The following is a 21,496-nucleotide window of genomic DNA, read 5'->3' as shown; positions in this document are numbered from 1 at the left end:
CCTATGCATTTTTGTTTGCTCTCCTCTTCAAAAGGCAAGAAGCCATGTTCTCCTGCACGCAGCTGTGTTATTAGGCACTTCGCTCTTCATTGCTAATTTGCTGTTAAGTAGTGGCATTTGTTTTCTACGTGTGTAAGTTTCTGACTTAGGTTTACAATTAAAGGAGTTTTATTTCCTTCCTATTACATTTTTAGGACTGCTGTGTGCACAAAGTATCGAATCAGATCCTTTCAACATCTCCCACTTTCTTACTTGCATTTTCTTGTCCCCACCATCAGAAACAGGCTACATATTTTGTTCTTTTTGGGGCAAAAAATCACTTTGGAAAACCACCGTATCTTTATTTTCTCTGGTAGGTAGAGTTTTATAGACTTCATGTGGGATGGGCTTCAAATTTGAAGTCCTTCACATTTGATTCTGGCATTTTTTAAAAAAAATTACTGCCAAACTTCAGGCATGCTGCTGATTTATAGGATAGGCAGAATTGGGGGCAGGGAAAGAATCAATGTAAGGTGAGAAGGGGAAATGTTCCATCTTCCCGTGCTGCACCTCATTTGACAGGTATCAGGTATGGCAAAATGCAGAGTGACGTTTGGGTAGTGATTAAACAGTGTTACTGCACGTCTCTGAGGGTATCACTGTACATGGAGAACTTGCTGAAATTTGTGAGTATTGGGTGGTTATTTTATTACAGCCTGAATTATCAGCTTCAGTTTTGGATAGAGAATTTTGAGTGGGGGGAGGGGGAGAAGTCATGGAGATGGAGGTAAGTTGTTGTTTTTGTTGTCACCTGCCTTGAGCAGTTTTTGTTTCCCTTGCTTGATAACCAAAGGTAATCTCGGCCTCTAGTGCGTGTCTCTCAGGTTATGACCCCTGTTCATAACCATCTCAGGGAATTAATATAATACCGAACAACGCGTTTGCCTGGCAGATGCAAGAAGACATTGCAGGCAGTATTCTAGCAGTATGCCGTATTTTGGAATGGAAAGAAGTTACTACGGAGGTTTGTTAAATCACCCTTTGAACTCACCTTGTTCATTATCGTCGCTATTTTTCAAGTGCCAGTGCAAAGCTGGCTGCTGTGGAAGGGAGTGCAGAGCAGAGAGCTGGGTGAGATGATGGAGCTGTGGGCATCCCAATGCCAATCCCAGTCCGTGGTTGCTAATCACGGGAAGATTCCTCTCAGTATGTCTTACTCGAGCACCAATACGTCGTCATTATGTTCCTGTCTGGCTTTTAAGAAGACATGTTTACCTTCCTAATCTCCCTTTTTCCCTGGCGTTTGTGCCTCAGGCTCTTGCACTTCGCCCGCACCTCGGTCCCTGCCGATGTCGGGTTAGTAAACCCCTCTTCCTGACGCCTGAGTGTGTCCTTGTAAAGCTGTGTGGCTATTTTCGTGCTGTTCCTAGGGGACCGGAGCACTCGCTGTTTGCACACAGTGATATCCAGTAGCGGGTGCCTCGCCAGGGCATCTTTGTGGAGTATTGGGGACTGTGTTGTGGCTTGGTGGAAGGACAAAGATTAGCTCGCTAGGGCCTCGGTGAGAACTCAGATAAAATTCAAATACGATCTAGCAAATCTAACAGAGACAATACTGAACTCTTCATTTTACACTGCACAGATGCTCGTCTCAAAAAGAAAATGCAAAGTCGTGGGTGTGCTTAGGTACTTTCCACAGAACAGAAAAAAAAAAGGAGTTGGAAGTATCTGTCTGGTTCAATTTTAGCCCAAAAGCCTGGTCTAGCTGGAGTCGAATCAAGCTGTTTTCACGCACCTGGATGTAAACCCGTGCGCGCTGGTGCCAGCACCACCACATGCTTGTTCCTCAGCCTCAGCTCCCGCCTCAGTGTTTTGTGCCATTGTCCAATGTCACGAACTTCCCTGGTAGCCACCAGAGGAGCGCGGCGCCTCAGCTGACATCTCTGCAGTCGACCTAACGCTCCCGGCACCCTGGCTGGACTGACACGCGTGGCCAAAGGCTGCGCCGGAGCCGCGGCCGGCTCTGCGCGAGGAGGCCGAGAGCCTGTTCCAAGGCCCATCCTGCCGCACCTGTTCCCTGGCTTTATTCTGCCGAGCGCCCACCTCACCCCGCGGGCCGCAAAAAATAAATGAATAAAATCTCGTTTTCACTGGGTGCTACTGAGCAGTCTATTTAAAAATAAGTCAAAAAAAAAAGTGTGACTGAAAGAATAGTTAGATATAGAGTAACTTTTGGAAGGGATTTTTTTGACATGGTTGCTTGAAATTATATTTAGGAGAAGCCTAGCTCAATTTTCTTTTTTCTTTTTTTTTTTTTTAAAAAAAAGCTGGTTAACGAAATTAGAAGAAGATAAGTTAGCGTATGCATAGTGTGTTTATATATATATATATATATTTGCTCTGCCATAAATACAGAAAAAATGCATTGTTACAGTATGAATGACACCATTGTAGGAGCAGTTTCAAGTATCCAGCACTCTTGGCCTTTTGTGTAAACAATAAATGATCCGCTTAAATCAGTAAGTATCAATTGCCCTATCGTTTGTCTTTACTAAATTTGGCAGAAATTGCATCTGTTGCATTGTACCTTTTCCATTTACAAACTGGCAATTTTTCAAGCAACGGCAAACTCAGGTGGGCTTTTCCGCTAAACGGAAATAAATGTTTATGCCTCCTATATTCTCCTCATTCCCGGTGTTTAGCCTGATGTCTAAAAGAGGCTTGCAGTGTGGGGGGCCCAATCCTGATCAAAGCGAATAAGCGGGCCTTTTATCCCGGGTTTCACAGGGACAATATCGATGTAGTTCTTATGTTGTTGTCACAAGGAAGCCAGACCGGTTATTCTGGGATAAATTCTGAGTTTTTATTATTATTATTATTATTTTACTTTATTTTGCTGTGTGGCTGGGCAGAGGAGGAGAAATAAAGGTTTAAGAAGCGCAAATCGCAGACTCCTGCTTCTTTTTCTGTTTCCCCTGAAGTTAAGGACACCCGAGAGCTCTCACCTGCTTCACGGCACCGCTCTCCGTCCGTCCGTCCGTCCCTCCTCGCGCGTGGGCAGCTCGCGCTGCAGGGGGACCCAGCACCGGCTCCCCACACATCGCAGCGGTAACAGCCGCGGCCGCAGCCTCTGCCTCGCTCCTTCATGTTCGTGTTTTGCCTTGATCTCTTTTACCCCTGCCCCAGGCCGCCCCCCAACCCCGCGCTCGCGTTTCCCGCTTTGCTCGGAGGCGGTTTCGGCCGCTCCTCGGGACGGAGCCGGCAGAGCTGGAGGCCGAAAGGAGCCGCCCGCCCCGCGCCCGCCCGCGCCTCCCGCCGCGGGGCTGAGCGCACGGTCGGGTTCCCTGGCCCTTGTTGCTCGGGCTATCTCGGGGACAAATAAGCAAGCAAGCAAGGAAGCAAATACAAAGTTCCCACTATTCTGTGTGCTCTCGCTGAAAAGTGGTTCTGTTAAGGCTTTTTTTTTTTTTTTTTTAAGACCTACATCAGTAGGATGCTGAAGAGGAGATGAAAACAGCTGTATTTACGTAAAATGATTAGCCGATGAACAATAGAAGCAAAGTGATATATTTAGCTGCAGGAGGATATTTTCAGACAATGCCCAGGGCTCTTCGTTTCCTCTGGTTTACTTAACGCGAGGATACGGGGAGCCAGAGGTCACCGTTTACTCACAGCTTCGGCAGAGCGCCGCTCGTAACCTTTTGGTGCAAAATAAACAGAAGAAGGGACACTACAAAACTCAGGTAAACCGATTTTACACGTCTCTGTGGCTGGAATCATTTATCAGGCTGAGTGTTTGCACTGGCTCTCGACTGGCTACACTCCAAACGTTTGTTGGAAAGTTTAATAATTAAGTGTTTTCCTGCCCTCCCTGGCGAAGGGACCCTTTGATGCCCCTCTATGTGCATAGATACCCCACGTCCGCCCCCCGCCTGAGCGCTAACTTTCCGAAGCGCTGGGAATCGGCTCCTTTTCCACCAAATTGCGTCGCCGGATCTGCAATTCCTCCCTCCCTGCGAAATTCAATTTAATTAGGCAGTTTACCTTAAAACGTATTCGACGTTTGGCGTGAAAAGCAAACTGCTTGCCTCGCTTCCTGGAGAGGGAGGTTTCATTGGAGAGGCACCCGATGCGATTAGCGCGAGATCCGTGGGGCGCCCCTCCAAGAGCCTTTCCCTGGGGCTGCGATGGGAGAGAGGTCCCTGTCCGGGACCTGAGGCACCAGCCTGGCCACAGAGCTGGGGGAAGCGTCATCCGCTTCCAAACTCTCCAGGAAAATACGTTACCGTGCCAGTCGTTTTCCTTCTCAGGGCTCGCTTACGTCGGTCCAAACGCTGAAAGAGCAGCAGCGCTAACCCGAGTTGTAAATACATGGCAGCGTTTCTTCGCGAGTAAAATGATACAAATTTGGCTCTTTATTATTCTATTTATTTATTTATTTTCAGCATGTGCTTCGCGCATTTTGCCTGAAAGGCGGGGAAATGGCAGAAAGAGCGCCGCAGTTTTCCCGGGATTTAACTTTTAATCCTTTCTACAGATATTCTTTTTTTTTTTTTTTTTTGGCTAGAAATCCCTCCTGGAAGGAATCCGCTAACCCCCTTCGTAACTCCCTTCACTCCGACATTGCACAAACAGCCTCGACCCTTGCTACTCACCTCGGCGCGGACCCTTCCCGTGCCCTGCTACTTCTGCAACCCCGCGGCAGCACGGGCGGGAAGCGGGGGGCGGGAGGACGTTATTTCATTACTATTTTACCTTTTTATCTTTAACACAGTAACTGCGGGCAGAACGGCGCTAGGGGCCCGTGGGGGGGCCGTGAGCGCGGGTACCTCGGCGGGGGGACCCTTCCCTCCCCCTCCCCCCCGAGCGCCGCCGCTGGCCGCTAGTGGGCGCTGCGACCCCGTGCAAGCGGCGCGGGGCTGCGCGCGGAGCGGCGGCCGCTCCCGCCGCGGGGCAAAACCCGGGGCGGAAAATTAAACGTGTCCCCCCCAGGCACACGCACCCCTACACGAGGGGGCTGAGCGTGGAGGGAGGAAAGCGGCGCTCAGGGACGGGCGGGCCGCGCTTTGGGGCGCCCCTGCGCGCCCCGCTCCTGCTTGCGCGGGGCGGCCCGTGGCCGCGGACACCGGGGAAGCGGCGAGGACCCCGCGTGGGAGCCCCTTGGCCCGCGGTGGCGCCGCGCGGGAAAGTTGCGCCGGGGAGCGGGGGTGTTGGGTGAGGGGGAACACGGACCCGTCCCGAGCTCTTCCAACTCGCGCAGCGATGCGCGCAGCGGAGCGGCGCTCGCCCGCGCAAAGGGCCGCGCAAAGCAGGGAACGCGCTCCGAGGGGGCGCGCTGCTCCGTCTCCGCACATTTTAAAGGGAAACGTGCTTAAGAAAACACTACATTTTCTTTTTAGTGAAAAAACGCTGCGTATTTTTTATTTTATTTTATTTTATTTTATTTTATTTTATTTTATTTTATTTTATTTTATTTTATTTTATTTTATTTTATTTTATTTTATTTTACTTCATTTTATTTTACTTCATTTTATTTTACTTCATTTTATTTTATTTTACTCCATTTCATTTCGTTACTCCTCTCCCCCCAGCAGCCCCGCGCGCTGCGCGGGGCGGGGCGGGCGCGGGGGTTACCTGGGCGCCCCGTGGCGGCCCCGCCCGCCGCGGCGCTAAGTGACGCGCGCGGCGCCCAACCAGCGCGGGGCGGCGGCGGCGGCGCCCTATGAGCGGCGGCGGCGGCGCGCCGGGCACGCGCTTATAGGGCCGGGGCGGCGGGGCCGCCCGCGCTGCTGCGCCCGGACTCGCCGCCTGCGCCGCCGCCGGAGCAGCAGCAGCGGGAGCAGCAGCGGGAGCAGCGCGGGCTGGAGGCGCCGCCGCCGCGGGCTGGAGGCGCCGCCGCGGGCACGGCCGCGCCTGGCGCTGCTTCATCCCGCTCCTCCGCGCGCGGCACTGCGGGCGCCGCCGGCGGAACCGCGAGGGAGCGAGCTGCGACACCTCCTCGCCCCTCGTTTCATTTTATATGCGTTTTTAATTACTGTTTTCCGCCTCCTTCTCCCCGCGCCCACCCTCCTGCGGGCGGCTCTGGCCCCGCGCGCCGCCTCTCGCTGTGGATTTATAGAGCGGCGGGTGCGCGCGGGCTGCGCGGAGCGGATCGCGAGGAGCCGGCAGCGCTGAGAGACCCGCGCAGGAGGAGCCGCCTGGCGCGGGCCCGCGTCCCGCTCCCGCAGTCCTTCGTTTCTCCCGCTTCTGTTGCTTCTTGTTTGATTTTTATTTTTGTTTTCTGCTGCTTTACGTGCGGACCTTAGACACTGTGAACGTGTACGGCGCGCTGGATCCAAATGGGAGTTGGCGATTTGAGTGGCATCCTCCACGGCAGCCGGGAGACCCCGAATAGGAGGAAGGACTAAGGCATTCGCATTATTATTATTTTTTTTTTCTTGCTACTGTTGCTGTTACTTCGGAGGTGGCCGGGATCGTACCTCGCAGGAGCTTTTCCTACATGCGGGCGGCATACATGACTCAGTAGATCTGCCGAGTGCCGTCGTCGACCCTTCACGTGTGATATCTTTTTTCTTTTTCTCTCTCTTTTTTTTTAACTATTATATTTGATTTTTGCCCCTCTCAGTCGCCCCGGCCGCTGGGGATAGCGGCCCCCCCGCCCGCCCCTGCTGCTCAGGTGCACGGAGGAGTTGGCGAAGCTCTGGGGCAAGGGGACTCGGTGCCGCTTGCGACCATGGCAGCGCGGGGGCGAGACGCCTCCGCCGGGAAGTACTGCTGGGGAGTTTTCATGGTTCTATGCAGGACTGCAATGGCGCGATCCATAGTTTTAGACCCGATTTATTGGAATTCCTCCAACCCCAAGTAAGTTTGCAGCCCGTTTCCCCCTTTTTCCCTCTCCCCCGCCCCCCTTTCCTCCCCTTCCCTTCGCCCTCCCGGCGCGTCCCCCGCGGCGGTGCCGCAGCCGCGGATCGGGAGCCAGGGCGCGGGCTGCGCATCCCGGTGGCCGCCACCGGCATCGCGGCCCTCCGGCGGGGGGGAGGGCTCGTACCGGGCCGGGCTCCGCACCCCGCGCAGCGCCGGAGGCCGCAGGGCAGCGCAGCCGGGAATGGGGGTTGATGCCTCCAACTTCTCCGGCTGCAGATGCACATTCACCCGCCTCCCCCCGCTCGCTCGCTCTTGACTTGAGCGAAGTTACAGCTGCCTAGAGCAGGGCTAAATTTGGCGGTGGAGTTGGTGTCGAGGCACATGGCAGTGAGTAATGAACTAAGCATTACCCATTGCAGAGCCATTTAGTGTCATTCTTCATTAACAAATTCAGGGGGAAGGAGAAGTACGTGCCTTCGCAAGGCTTTGCGCTGGAAGCACACCCTGAAAATAGAAGCATGTCCTCTTAAAGCCTTCTTTATTTAAACGTATATAAAAATATACCCTTTTGGGAAAAAGGAATTTTAGGGAAGTAGCTTTTTCTTCAGGAAGATTACTTAAGACAGTGGTGGAAAAACAGTTCTGCTTTTTCTGATTTTTTTTTTGTCCCCTTTTCTTTTGCATTTCAAAAATAAAGTTCCCTTAGTACAGTTGTTACATGCCCTGAGAGTTTGGTGGTAATAAAAACATATTACTGCAGCAAAACCCCATTTTTCTCCACCGTAGGAATATAAGTCTGTAATGAGTTTAGGAAGTCTTGCACTGGAAATGGTTAATATCATTTTTTTGGTCATTCAGGTTACATGTTTTTAATAAGATGCTTTAAAGTAAACCACACACTTAAAGGATCACAGACATGAAATTTCAGCATATGCATTGTGATTTAATTGAATTTAGGATTTCCCATTAAATCCAGTAAGTACATGCCGCCTTCTCCCAAGGGGCTCTTTAGAGGAAACATTAGGTGGCGATGAGACAAGAATGGGAGTATTTCCTGGATCAGGGGCTAATCCTGTGCTGGTGGCAGGATCTCCAGTAATTTAGTGACGCTTTCCAAAGTTTGAGTTAGGACTAGCAGCTGGAGGGATCAGAGTAATCTTGTTTCACTTGCATCGTGGTCCTCCCATTGCTTCCACTGAGGAAAACCTCATTGTGGATTTCTGCCAGTTTTTTTTCCCAATAATGGCAGTATGCGACTGGTTTATCTTTAATCCTTCATAGAAGAGCTAAGAAGTTTTCTAACTCTTCATAAAAATGGGGAAACTAGTTGACAGCAACACCACAGACTGCTGTTTCACTGTGTGTTTTATTTCTGCTGTTGCATGATGAATGTGGGTTGCTATACATGCCCTCCAGGTGGGAAGGCAGTTGAAACACAAGTTTAGCTTGGTCAGTGGCCGTGTGTTTCTGCGACTGCAGCCTGAAGCCCTCCTCGGCCTAGCAAAGACAGGTCGCGCTCTCTGCGAGCGTGGAGCAGGCTTGGCGGTGCCCTCTGCCTTCGCAGGAGGCCAAGGCTGCGAGCCCGGGTCGCGCTGCACTAGTGGGCCCGCTGCGGCGGCGCAGCACATGCTGCGCTCGCGAGGAGGAGGAGGCATGAAGCATCGCTGGCCCTGTGAGCAGCTTGTACCTACAGAGGTCACTCTTCCAATGCAGAAGAGCCTCGGCGCGCCGGCCTGGCCTCCGCTGCGCTGCCGGTTGCAGCCCGCTGCGCAGGCTTAGCTCGCTTCACCTTACCTTGCGTTTATAGCTTTTATTGGCCGCCAGGGAAACGGGAGCACCCGCGTAGCTGAACTCGGTTCCTCTTTGCCCTGCCTGGGGACATGCCTGCTTTATCAAATGAAAGTTGTGTTTCCATTTGGCTAATTCTAAGCAATGTGATTACAAAAAAACAACAAAAAAAAATTTGAACATTGTTAATGGTAGATCTAATGATAATATCTAATTACTTTTTTCAACTTAAATGCATGCTTAAAAATAGGCCCTGCTGTTGATGTAATTGAGTTTTCTTGAGTGATTCATTGAGGTTTAATCACCACAGTGAAGAAGTACACTATTAAAATTAGTCTTTTCAATTGCTGGGGCTAGTGATTTATAGGCCACTTGGAGGCCTGTAGTTCGAGGAAGCTTACAAATGCGTTACCAATATCGCTGTTGGTAAGACAGCTCCACTTCGAGCAGGATTTCTTACTAATTCTTGTCACAGTTGCTTGCCTGAAGGGTACCAAATAATTTCTCCTTGGACGAGATTGTCTACACTCAGGATTCAAGCTGAGTGTTAGCTCGAGAAATATGCTGCTGAATGGGTCTCAGTACAGGGTAATAAAGCAGCTCCTCTCTAGGTTTGTAATAATAACTATCTTTGGTTAATTTATTCATGGAAGCTATGCATTTAACTCTATTGAAAGTCTCGACACATAAATCTGCTGAACAGGTAGGCAATTAAATGCTGTGAGAAGTTATTAGTCAGGTTAACGTAAAGTATGAAATAATAAATTTTAGGGCGAGGCGAACATATAAAGTGAATTGGTTTTGCACTGAAGTTTGGAGGTTGTAATTTTTAGCAGGTGGCTGGGCCTGAGAGCATGCGGTAGCTATTTGAACACAAACCAAGTTCCCTCCCCCTGCCTTTACTTGAGATCCGCTTTCATTGTGTCGACTGAATCCAAAGATGTGTGTTTTAAGCGACATGCCTACAATAACTATACCTATGAAATATTACTTTGGAAGTTTAAATGCCATTGTTGCTAATGATCCTGATAAACTTTGCAGACTTCGTTTGAAGAACATTTGATCTTAGATGTTGAGAATGTGGTGACTGTAGGCTTAACCGCTGCTGACGTTTTTTAAGCAAGGGACTTTCTGCATGTGTTGTTTTCGCCAAGATAAACACATAGAGATGGCATGGATTACCTCAGTTTCACCTCACAAGTGTTCAACATCGCCTTTGAACTACACGGTGGAATGTAGTCTTATGGAGTGCATTTTAGTGCATTTATCAGAGAAACACCATACAAAAAGTGTTGCTATTCCCTGCTTGCTATAGACTGGTCAGCAAAACAGTTTTCCTTACTAACACATAAGTATACCCTTTCTAGGTGGTGCATTTGACACTGATTGACTTAAGTATTTTTTCCTCTATCTCTAATAAGCAATTATACATGGGATATTTCACAGCCAATCTCTAAATAAATGCTAAGGTGTCAGAGACTGGTAAAATAAACTGGGATTGATGACCCTGTTAAATGGTCTATTCAGTAGCATCTAGACTAGTCTGCTTCTCATTGTATCTGAAATTCTTATTTTTTGTAGGTAAACAAATGCGCATTCACTATCGATTGAATAGCCCCTTGAACTATGCTCTGCAGTTTGCATTTGGGTTAATCTTGTCGGTTTTAATATAGAGAAGAAAAAAGGAGAAAGCACCAGGGGTGGAATTGTTAGTGCTTTCACATCCACATTCCTCACGTTTTGTCAGGATGATAAACTGTAGGTAATGGACAGTCCTTGTTTCACAGGACAACCGAGCCAGCTAAAGCACAAAGAGCTTGCTAAAACGATATCTCACAACACGTTTGGTAGCCTCTTTCCAGACAAGAATTTATTTGGGAGTCCTGTGTCATGGGACTGCACTTCTTAACCTCAACAATTACAGCTTCAAGCTGAAGGAAGAGGAGTGGAAGGTTAAGATGATTTAAACACATGCTTCTAAATTGTACCTGAAACCGAGCTGCTGACACTTGGCATGCTAACGCAAGAAGCCAGTGGTAGCTACCAGCCCATTTGATATCTCTGGCATTTGTAGCCTGATATTAACACAAGTGAATTAGCAAAATGAATTCCAAACAGGCTGAAAGGCTGAGTTTTTGACTTGGCTATTTTTTTTCTCCAGTCTTCTATGCTATAACTGCTATATTATTTATAGTAAAGGCTGTTATCTATAAGCAGGGTTATTTCCCCGTGTTTAATGGAGTAATTGACTTTAGTCACTGTGTTTCTAAAGCTAAAATCAGAAGTCCTCCCCCTACGCATGCACACAAGAATAACACCCCCCGCCCTTTTTTTTCCCCTTTCCTTTTTTTATTGCAAGAAGATGACATTGCTTTAGGTGTGATACTTAGGATTGTCTCATTTAGTGAATATTTCTATAATGGCAAATCAGAGGAGAACCCGAGGTGACTGCAGTGGCATGCTGGCAAAGAGGGGGCCTTTCAGACCGGCACAGCAGCCACAAACAGGTTTTCTTAGGAACTGCTCTTAATGTATCACACAGCCTGCAATACCTGAAATCGCTTATTGCAAATGAGAAGAAAGTATTCTTCTGAGAGAAAAAAAATAGTGATTAAAATGTTATTCATGTGTGCCTAATGTCTGCCTTCCTTGACTGCTGACATAAAGAAACCTGTTTTTCAGGTCATTTATCATACATCTACATAGATTTGCTTATGAGCTCACTCTCTGTGAGGCGTTGTGGAAACTTAAACAGGAATGTTAAACTGCTCAAAGTATTTTGATTAAAATATGTAGTGCCATAGGATTATATGCCACAGAATCATAAACTTTTAACCAATGCACAGGTCTCCTTAGCGTTTTTTTTTTTTATGGGTTGAGGGGGGTGGTTGGGAGGAGGAGGCAAAGAGTTGGGGAGGGAGTTATATGAAAAGTGAAGGAAGGGAGGATGGCAAATGGACAGTGTTAGAACAGCTTGGAAAAACTCCTGTGGCTTCATTGTCTCTTTAAAGCCCGAGAACACAAAGACATACGCGGTTCAGCCTTTCTCCCATGATGGAAAATGTAAACCGTTGACACAGCTCCCATGTTTAACTTGTTTAATTCTCATTTTAAATTCAGTACTATACCAGCCGTGTGAACTCTGAAGATTTCTTTAGTAATCCATTTTGTAGTTCCTAATCAAAAACAAAGTGAAAAGGTCTGACACAATTTGCTTTTATTTTTAGGCAAATCAACCCTGGTCATAGTTAATAAGGGGATTACAAACCAGACTTGGTCTTTACAGATGTAATGTAAATCAAGGGCAGAGTATAAAGAAACTGATCCCTTTTGATTGAAGTATGGTAAAAAGGCATAGAGAAACTAGCAGCAGTAATCTGATTGTATGGCAATAAAACCACCATTTTCTGTCTTTCAGATAAAAATAATGTGGTAAATCCATGCAGTTCATAAGATGTAAAGGCAGATAAAGGGTGATGCCATGGCAACATATAGATTAGCTTGATGTTAGAAATGACATGTCCGTGAAAGGGGTGTTAGAAACTAAGGGCCTTGCTCCGGGCTGTAGGGTATTATGTGAGAAGCGCACAAAACTTGGGGGCCAGGATTAGAAAGTATGAAAGGCCTACTTGTGGCTTGTGATGGTTAAAGCAGTAAAGAAAAGCTGCTCAGTTCTTGCTCATTGGTGGTGTATAATATGGTAAAGATGGATTTCATTTACTACCCTCCTTTTTTAACTGAGATTTGGACTGATTAAAACTTCAGATCACTGCAGTTGTTGGGTGGGGACGATTTTTCCTTTTAACTCCTGGCCTAGCAGCGGCCGCCATTCTGTAGACTTAGCTGCACTTTGAATTTGTTTCCTTAATCTATTTGTGCTTCAAGCGGGAACATGCTGGCAAGGAACAGAGAGCGGGGGGGATAGGTAGGACGAGGGTTATCTGAAAAGAAAACAGAGACCTTTTGATTTCAGCCATATTTCAGACTGTGGTCTCAATCTCGCACTCCATGGGAGAAGCAAAGATAAACACTGTGCATTGTGTGCGTCTTAGCCAGATGATACTTCAGCGTTTCTTGTGTTTCTTGTCCTGAAGAAATATAAAAGAAAAATCCGGCATTCATTCGTATTTACCAATAAAGCTGCTGATAACCGAATTGATCTGGCTTAGTCTAGGTGGTATTTATTCCCAAAAGGCAGGCTGAAATCCAGGGCTGAATGAGATAAGCGTCTGCCTCTTTCTGTGCTTCCCCTCTTCCTCCTCCTCTTCTTGTTGCCTTCTTCTTTCCCCACTTAAAGTCATTGGGATGAGTTTGCTGTCAGCCCAGCCCCTATGGCCCTGTGAGTAGCAGGGAATTTTATCCATACTTTCCTTATTGAAATGATCTGTAGCTGTAAAGGTAGTAAAACACCTCTCCTACTTGTTTTTCTTTTTTTCTTGCCTTTTCTCTTAAAGAGACTTCTAAACAGTTAAGACCTGCTTTTCAGCCCAGCTAGCACCCATAAACATCCAGACTTTTAAGAAAAAAAAAAAAAAGCTTGTCAGCATTACACTGCAAACTGGGGGTGCAATTCAAATGGGAAATATTTACTTTATTGCCTGCTCATTTGTCTGCTAAGAGGAAAGAGAAAGCACTCTGCATTTGTTAGGCAGAGTCTAGACAGAGGAAAAAAACACTGAAGCCTACAATAACAGTTGTGTCTTTCTTTAGTGGGAATGAGCCTTGGATGAGCTTGGCAAAATGGAATTCATGCTGTTTGTTTGGCAGTGGCTTGGAAGCTTTCTTTTTTATATATAAAGATGTTAATTACATGCTTGAATTTATCATTCTTATCCTACCTCATAGCAAGCTGGAAGGTTTCACAAATCTAGGTGAAAAGGGAACTCCAAGCCCCAAACTGTCAAGCTGCTGATGTGATTTAACAGATGAAAAATAAATAAGTGCATATAGGGAACTGAACAGATTGGCATAATATGCTGGGTCTGAAGTATTCAGATATGTTTCCTCTCTTGCAGCTTAACCTTCAGAAATTTCTATGAAAAGACCCGTTTCATTTGCTGAAATTCTCCGAAGCGCAGGGGCACCCTCATCTAATTTACAGGCCGGTCACATCCAAGCACCTTGCATTCTGCATTTGACAATGATTGCTAATGGGCCATTCAACTAAAGTATTTGCTTGTTAACAGGGAACAGAGCATGATAAATGTCCAGCAAGCTTGCGGCCTCCTTCAGCTTTTCAAATGCAGACTGGTGCATATTTATGGCAGGCAAATGACAAAAGGAGAAGCTGAATTACTCTGGCCTTATGCTTTCTGTTAGAACAAGGGTTAAAGTAATTAAAGAAATAATGTAAAAACCGATGTCCTTTGTTTGCTAACCATTATCCAACATTTAGCTTTCGATCCTGCCTGTCATGTCACATTTCAGAAATGTACGAGATGAGACTCTGTACATTTGCGAGGCACGAAAAGGAGTAGGTAACTCTCCGTGCCGTGCTCCTTATGCACTCAGGTCAGGGCTATGTATTCCCATGCGCAACCACCTGCAGGTTCCGCTTACCTCAAATGGTGTTCGCTTATTACGCAGATGTACGCACAAGGTTTTGCAGTTTGCACCTAATTGAGAAAGAAAAGTGTCAGTGCTTTAAGAAAACAGCGCATTACCATCAATATGCCTCTGAAATGATAACAAAATGGCAGGGAAAACAAAACAAAACATTTTGTTGTTTCCCCTCTAATCACGGGGATGGATAGATCTTCTAAATTGAAACTGAAAAGCATGCTCACAAGTTCTGTAAACTTGCAGTGTTTTCACTGTCATCTTAATCTCTTTTTTAAAGAAAGTCTTAGATAAAGATTTAGGAAAATGTAGTTACTTTCTGGGCTTATAAATCCGGATTTTCAGGAATCTTCACACACTCTTAAATAATCTTCACACACTGTTACAATAAATTCATTTTAAATTCTATATCTGAAGAAAAATCCTTTAGTATTATAAATTTTCAGTCTCAAGTAGATAAACATGTTTGAGGCTTCTGTCTACCTCCCATGAACTCAATGAAAATACCTCAAGTGATTTCAGTGAGTATTACATTAGCCCACAAGGCACATTATAATCCTTTTTTTTTCATTATAGGCAAAAATTTTAATTTTCATATAATGAACAAAATCCATCATTTTACTCAAGGAAAGAACCTCCAGGTTCTTTTTTTTTTTTTTCTCGTTTCTGTTAACTGTGATGCAGAAGACTTTCCTTTGATGTAATTATATGCATTGTCAAAGACAGCAAATAAGGGCAGGACCTCTATCTTTTTTGGCAATCCTGGCCAGCCAACACCCAGTGTTTATTTGCGGTATCAGCCTGATAATTATAATGCAGCTGATTTAAACTTTGATGTAATGGGTCTGTGCTCTCTCCTGGTTTTAAACATAGGTCCCAAGCCAAGAAAGATAAAGGCTGGTAGAGGATTATGTTGCTAGGTGAATCATTCCTCATGCATAACATATACATAGCGATAAAGGTGGTTTTGCTACTTATGGTGGCTTTTTTAAATGGCTCATTGCTAAATTAGATTTGGTAACATTTAGTAAGATTCGGAGTTATGAACACTTTAAAGAATAACACATGTCAACAGAAGCTGAGAAATGTCCTGTACAGGAGAGAAAGTTAGATGTTGGTTTGATACTTTAGCCTGGAAAAAAGCTGGTGCTATAAATTACTTCCCACTCTTTTGTTAACTTCCATTTGAATAGTGTATTGATGCAGGTACCCAACCCAAAAAGCAGCAGTGGAAAAGGTGAACAATACACTGTAAAGGGAAGCGTTTGTTAAAAGCTAATGACAGGGATTTAGAATGTATTATTATTATTAGTTAAAGTCTAGTCACAATTGAATGTGATTTTATTTTGGATTTGGGAGTTCTGCCAGACTCCAGCCTGTCAGAGCTGAGAAGACTCAAATCAAGTCCAGGCCTATTTCTGCAGAGAACTGGAATCCTGGCTCCTTGCCTGTGGATTCATTCAGGAGGGCCCATCTGGCTTTTGATGTTCTGCAAGTTTGAAGCAGTTTGTTTAAGGAACCTATGCAGTGAGCGCTGGCGAAGGACACATAACTGCAGTTCTGATTCTTCAAGTGGTGCATCGTTTTGCATTTTCGCTTTTGCTGTTGCTTGCCATCTGCTTACCTACAGCCTGAGCAGCAGTTGGTTTCTATACCTGGCTGGGTAAAAGGGTGGATTTGGAGCTAGGAACATCCTGGCTCCTTCAGAGGATTTGCAGTCCCATAGCATTACACAGCATTAACTGTCCATACTTCACTTGCTTTCTTCATGTTTAATTAATTTTGGTTTAGTTAGAAGCAGTCTAGTTTAATCACTGCACAACACTTGACCTTTAGTTTTATTTATTTATTTATTTCCCCAAGGCAATTCCAAACTATATAGATCATCTGAGCAGGGAAGGTCATGTTGTCAGGTAGGATTACTAGTCACTGCAATAAATACTTTAAAAGACTTTTTCTGCTGGCTATCATTACCTTGTCTATTTTTCTTTTAATTTTTATCAGACATCAGTTTCCAGCTTTTGAAAAAAAAATGAATGCTAAATCTTTATAAGTTAATTGTTTATGGCAGTCCTCTGAATCCTGTCAGTCTTTATGTGAGGGGAAAGTGAGAAAGATTATTTTTTTCTCCTAGAAAATGAGTCATGAAACAATCCTCATTGAGAAAATCTCATACAAAGCACCGAGTATTTTCGTTTAAGCAGAATGAACTTAAACGTGAGCTTTCTTGAACCAAGGCCAGAATGTAAAGATTTTTGAGGTTGAGCAAAGATGCATCTTTCTGATGCTTCATTACGTCTTTTGCATCAGAAAATGATGTCAGAAGCGCAGGCCGGGTCTGCGCTGGGAGTGAGTCTTGCGTTATGCAGCCTGGCAGTGGTCGCGGTAGCTGTCGTGCTGGTGATCCTGTCCACAGGGCACCGCAGCTTGAGGAGCTGCTGACAACTTTGCTGCTCGAGCTCTGCCTGTGCTGATAGCTCTGTTGGCCCAAAGTTTTCTACATTTTCTCTTGCAGTTTAGAGCAATGTCCATGCGTTTATGTGGAGTGCCAGTTGCTATTACTAATTCTGTTATTCCCCAGAGCAGCAAGGGTTACCCATCTGAAAGATAATCAATGTTTTGATTCCAGTGCACAGTCTCACCATGATGGGGGCTGAAACAAAATCTAAACGTTCTCACAAGCTTAGGGCAGCTGATGAAAATGGTGTGGCTGGAGCTGTCACTGTTCCCAGCTGTTTGCTGGACCTCTCGGATATCCTTTTCCGTCAAGAGGCAGAGGGTTTTTGAGCTACTCCTGGGTAAACTTCTGAACTTTTGCAGTGGTTTTTGAACTGCTTTGGTTTCAGTTTAGATTAATTTGCAAGGCTCAACACAGCTTTGGGCCCAAAGTTGTTTCATGGTAGGTTAGATGTGGAGGTGGTTGTCGCTGCCCTATTTTAATATACTTCTGCAATTCTGTCAAACTTTTGAAATTTTCCTATTTAAGGTAAGAATGTGTGGTCGCCAAGATTGGCTACATTTAATGTGAGATGAATGTGAGGACCAATTGTAGATCTCTATTTTATGCCCAAAGCCATTTTCTACCACCTGAAAATTGTGTTTATGTGTAAGGAGAGGAGATGATGCGATATAGGAATGAAAGACAGTTGCAGATGGATTCTGCAAATCCTGGGTAACAGTGACTTACCGAAATGTGTTTGGTGCTGTTACTGATTTGGCATAACTCTTCCCAAAACACAATGTGGTAACAGCTCATTCCAGTGTTTCCTTATGAATGCAAGTGTTATGGAATAATATCTTTTCTGACAACTGCAAAGCAGCTGAATTTTTTTCCTTTGAATTTCAGAGATCTAATCACTGATTATTAATGTCTCATCAAGTAACAAGACAGTCTCTGCCCTTTTTTATAGACTTTGCTTGAAACATTGCCTGGAACAAGACTGTACAGGTGTGAACAAATTATAGTCAAGAGAAAGAAGACTGAAAACTTTGGTTTGCACCCTTGTATTGTGGCTGACATAAGATTTGTTTCTGTAATAGAAACAGCAGAGAAAAGCACAGAATAGCACAGCAATAGAACAATTGCTTTTTATTGTTTCTCTCTTCCAGCCATAGCTTGTGATTTACTGTGCCCTTTTTGAGAACTAGTTCTTTGGCAAATGCCAGCTGGCCTCTGTTAGCTTTCTAAAAGCAAAGCCTTTAGTGACTCGTGTAAGAAGCACACATGGTTTGGTTTGCCTTTCCATTCCATACTAGCTACAGCTCTGCATCTTTTCAACAAAGCGCCATGTTTCTTGTTTTTGGCACACCCTGCTTCTGTGAGCACAAGTCAAGTAGAGCAGTGGTTTTGTGTTACATTGAATTCATGGCACAGATTTTTTTTTTTTTAATCCAGACCATATAAATACCAGATTATCTTTGCTGCAAGAGCAAGGAACTATTTTAATATTCCCAGTAGCGTATTTTCAGCAACAATTCTTTAATTAAAACAACATTGTTCTCTTCCTGTATTTCATAGCTAGCAAATGAGAGAAAACACCAGTGTTAGTATCAAAGGGAGTCACTTTTCATTACAGTAATGGTTCAATTGTGCAATGCTGTAGGCAGTGAAATTTAATATTATTGTGACTTGTATTGTAATTGTAGGATGACAGAGGAAAATGGATTAAGTTTAAATATAAGTGTGCACAGCAGCACATGGACTTTGTCAAGTGGAAGCTGAAGTTAGGGGCAGGATGAGTCCCCCTCTGGCTCTGTCATAATGAATTAGTATTTTGTAAATAACTGGGCACTAGACTACAGATTTATTACTTTTTGTAGTTATATATGGACACACACAGACACACATGAATTCTGCACTGACTGTAATTGCAGTGCAGAGTTGCAGAACGGGTTTATGCCCTTGGGCTAGCAGGGTATTTGAATGTCTAGGCTTCTTGTCTTCACCTTTCATGAAAATATTCTTGCCTGCCAGTTTGTGAAGTTTTCTTCTGAAGGATACACCCATCCTTTTGAGTTTTGAGATTGCTAACTCACGAGTGGCCTCGACTGGAAAGCCCTTTGTCATTCTTTTCTTCCTCTCAAATAAAACTAAATTGAAGTTGCAGATGATCTTTGCTTTAGAAAATTGTGACAGAAGGACAACCGGTGTTAACGAGCAATATCCCTTTCTTTCCCCATAGCCTTTATACATGTAGATTAAAACAGAAAATGGTAATTTAAACCACTCATTACTGATGTCTTCCATGGAAGATTGAGGACAATGAAAACTAGATGTTTCACTTGTTTATCTTTTAGGTAATTGCAGGATGCTCCAAAAGTAGTGCCTGAGAGCCTAGTGTGTAAACATGATGCCCTGTCCTTTTACCCCACCTCTTAGCCATGTTGCACAGAAATATGTTTTGTGTTGAAACCTGTTCTAATGTTAAAGTGCAAAAGGGGGCAGTAAAGTGCTATCCAAAAAAAATGTTTATTTTTTAAGGGTTTTTTTTTTGTGGTAAAAGTTGCATTTTTCAATGGGCTTATGATCTCCTGTATTAAAAATAATGATCTTTTGAATATCTTCTGTTTTCAGAGCCTTAAAAATCTAGCACAAGTGTATTAAGGGTTGTGGGAACAAGGTTTGGCCTGTGTAATGCCACGTCCTGTCCTTTAACCCAGTCCTGAAACATGCTATGTATTTGGAAGGAATCTGAGCCAGAAAGCTTCCCTCAGATATATTTAGGACATAACTATAAGAAGCATTTCTGAAAGAAATCCAACCTTGGTAATAACGTCTCGTTCTCATTTTGTGCATTACTGAAACTGCATTTCTGGAAAAACAAAATGAAAAGAACATTGAGGCTTAGGGTTTTTTTTTTTCCCTGAAGTGCTAAAGTGTGTAGTGGTGGCATGGGTCAAGAGTTGGGCTCTTATCCAGACCTGTATGCATCATTTGTCAAGAGGTAACTAGAAAGAGCAACTAATTACAATGCACCTACTGAGTGTTTTCTCTCTTCGAAATTCCTCAGAATAAGCCATTTATACAGATCAACTTCCACTCTCTACTGCAGCCACTTGCATAAAAAAAAATAAAGGTATGCAGAAAGCAAGCTTCTTGCTGAAATGTGATAAAAAACAAATGTGTTTGTGTGTGTTTGCATGCTTGTGCGTGAAAGATAGATACCAAGCAGTGATTGGAGGAATTGTTCCCTCTTTCTTGAAGCTAAATGAGCTCAGCACTGTTGTGAGGATTCATTTCTGTAAATGCTGGTGAAATGATAATATAATTCAATTTAAAGTAGCATATCAGTTGCATCCCTATTTTTTCTTCCCCTTTAGTTTGGAGACCATCCTGGAGCACATTAGCGGTTTTTTTGTGGTAACCGGAATTGATTTAGTAAATGGATCAGAATTCTCTAGTGTTTTATGTACTTTTAGCAGAGCAGTAATTGCTTTCTGCACAATAATACCAAAAGTTAATTGCAATTAATAGTGCTTTATGTGGAGGTCATGCACAAAAGTTGAATATAAAATCTGTGTTTTTTGAGAAAAAAACAAAAAAACTTTTTCTATCTTGGTAACGAATTGAATCCTATGTATTTTCACCATTTCAAGCCTTATTACCTGTGTGGTAAATACTCTAAGAGAAGCTGTACAATCCTGTCCAAAAAAAAAACATAAATCCTCTGAGAGTAAACACCTATCTCTCATTTTTCCTCTGGAATAGGGAGCAAGATCTGTGGAGCTTTTTTTTTTTTTTAAGGCAGAGTAATTTTTTTTTTACCTGAGGGAAACTGCATTTATTTGCACCATCCTGCCTTTATGCTGAGGAGTGAAGGGTAGAGCACAAGCTTGTCTGAAGAGTTTAGTTATATAACCGTGTTTTTTTTTTTTATTGTGTGTTGTGCGAGAGGGAGCCCAAAACAGGGAGGGAAAGGGCAGCTTTCCAGCAAAATGAGTTTTTCTTATTAAAAAAAAAAAAAGGCAGAAAGGGTGTCCAGCTGAAACACATCTGCTGACATGCAGCGCAGCCTGGTCACCGCAGTGCATCAGCCGCTGCCGTTCCCCGCCACAGGAGTCGCAGGGAGTCACTTCTCTCTGCTTGAGCCCAGGATGGAGATAGACGCTAAAGCCTTCCTTTGGCTTATTTCTTTTCCTTTCTTTTTTTCTTTCTTTTCCCCTCCACCCTGTGTCAGGCGATCATTGCTGTAATCTTATATCACAGTTCTCGAGCAGCCGGATTTGCTCTTTGAGAGCACGTCTCCAGTAAGATGGGTTTTGGTGCCAGGTTGCAGGTGATCTCCTTCGATACACCTGAAGGGTTGAAGGGATGATCAAGTATCACGCCACAATTGCGGCTTTTGTGCAAGGCTGCTGCTTTGCGTGGAGTGAAGAAGTGACGGCGCGCATCCCTGCAAAGGCAATACTCACACGGGTTACATGGTGGGGAAGGGAGCTCATGGTGCATCTTTGCAGGTCATGGTGTTTTTTGAAATATTTGAAGACTCGTGGTGCCTGTGGGTGTCCCTGTATTCAGAGCTGGTGTTGTGCCTTAGGGACTGTGATCTGAGGGTGCAGCTTGTCTCTGTGTCCACACAAAATGGAAATCCTGTTTGGGGAAAACGGTCAGCATTTTCATACCATGCTTGTTTCATGCATATGAAGGTGGGGGTTTTTTGCCTTTTTTTTTTTTATTATTATTTTGCCTTTTACATGTTTTCTAAATAAGTTTCCGGTAAGAACAGGTACAAGAAAAGGCAGCAAAAGCTTTTGGGAGGCTTCTTCAGCCACACAAAATGGCGCCCACCATTTGAGCCACGCAAAA

At 44.6% G+C, this 21,496-nt stretch overlaps 1 protein-coding gene across 1 annotated transcript in view; it reads left to right on the top strand.

The window, feature by feature from the left end:
- The first annotated feature begins 6,641 nt into the window (after window positions 1–6,641).
- EFNB2 (ephrin B2) overlaps window positions 6,642–21,496 on the top strand; it is a 41,747-nt gene continuing 26,892 nt past the window's right edge. Inside the window, exon 1 of the mRNA XM_088521347.1 lies at window positions 6,642–6,840. Coding sequence (XP_088377473.1) covers window positions 6,713–6,840 — 128 coding nt within the window. The 5' untranslated portion in view covers window positions 6,642–6,712. The remainder of the gene's footprint in view (window positions 6,841–21,496) is intronic.

The sequence above is a fragment of the Tinamus guttatus genome, unplaced genomic scaffold (assembly GCF_059628265.1).
Source record: "Tinamus guttatus ecotype Peru unplaced genomic scaffold, ASM5962826v1 Tinamus_guttatus_pri_ptg000118l, whole genome shotgun sequence".
In the NCBI taxonomy this organism is placed as follows: Eukaryota; Metazoa; Chordata; class Aves; order Tinamiformes; family Tinamidae; genus Tinamus; species Tinamus guttatus.
The sequence above is the reverse complement of the archived record's forward strand: the minus strand, read 5'-3'. Positions and strand labels throughout refer to the sequence as shown.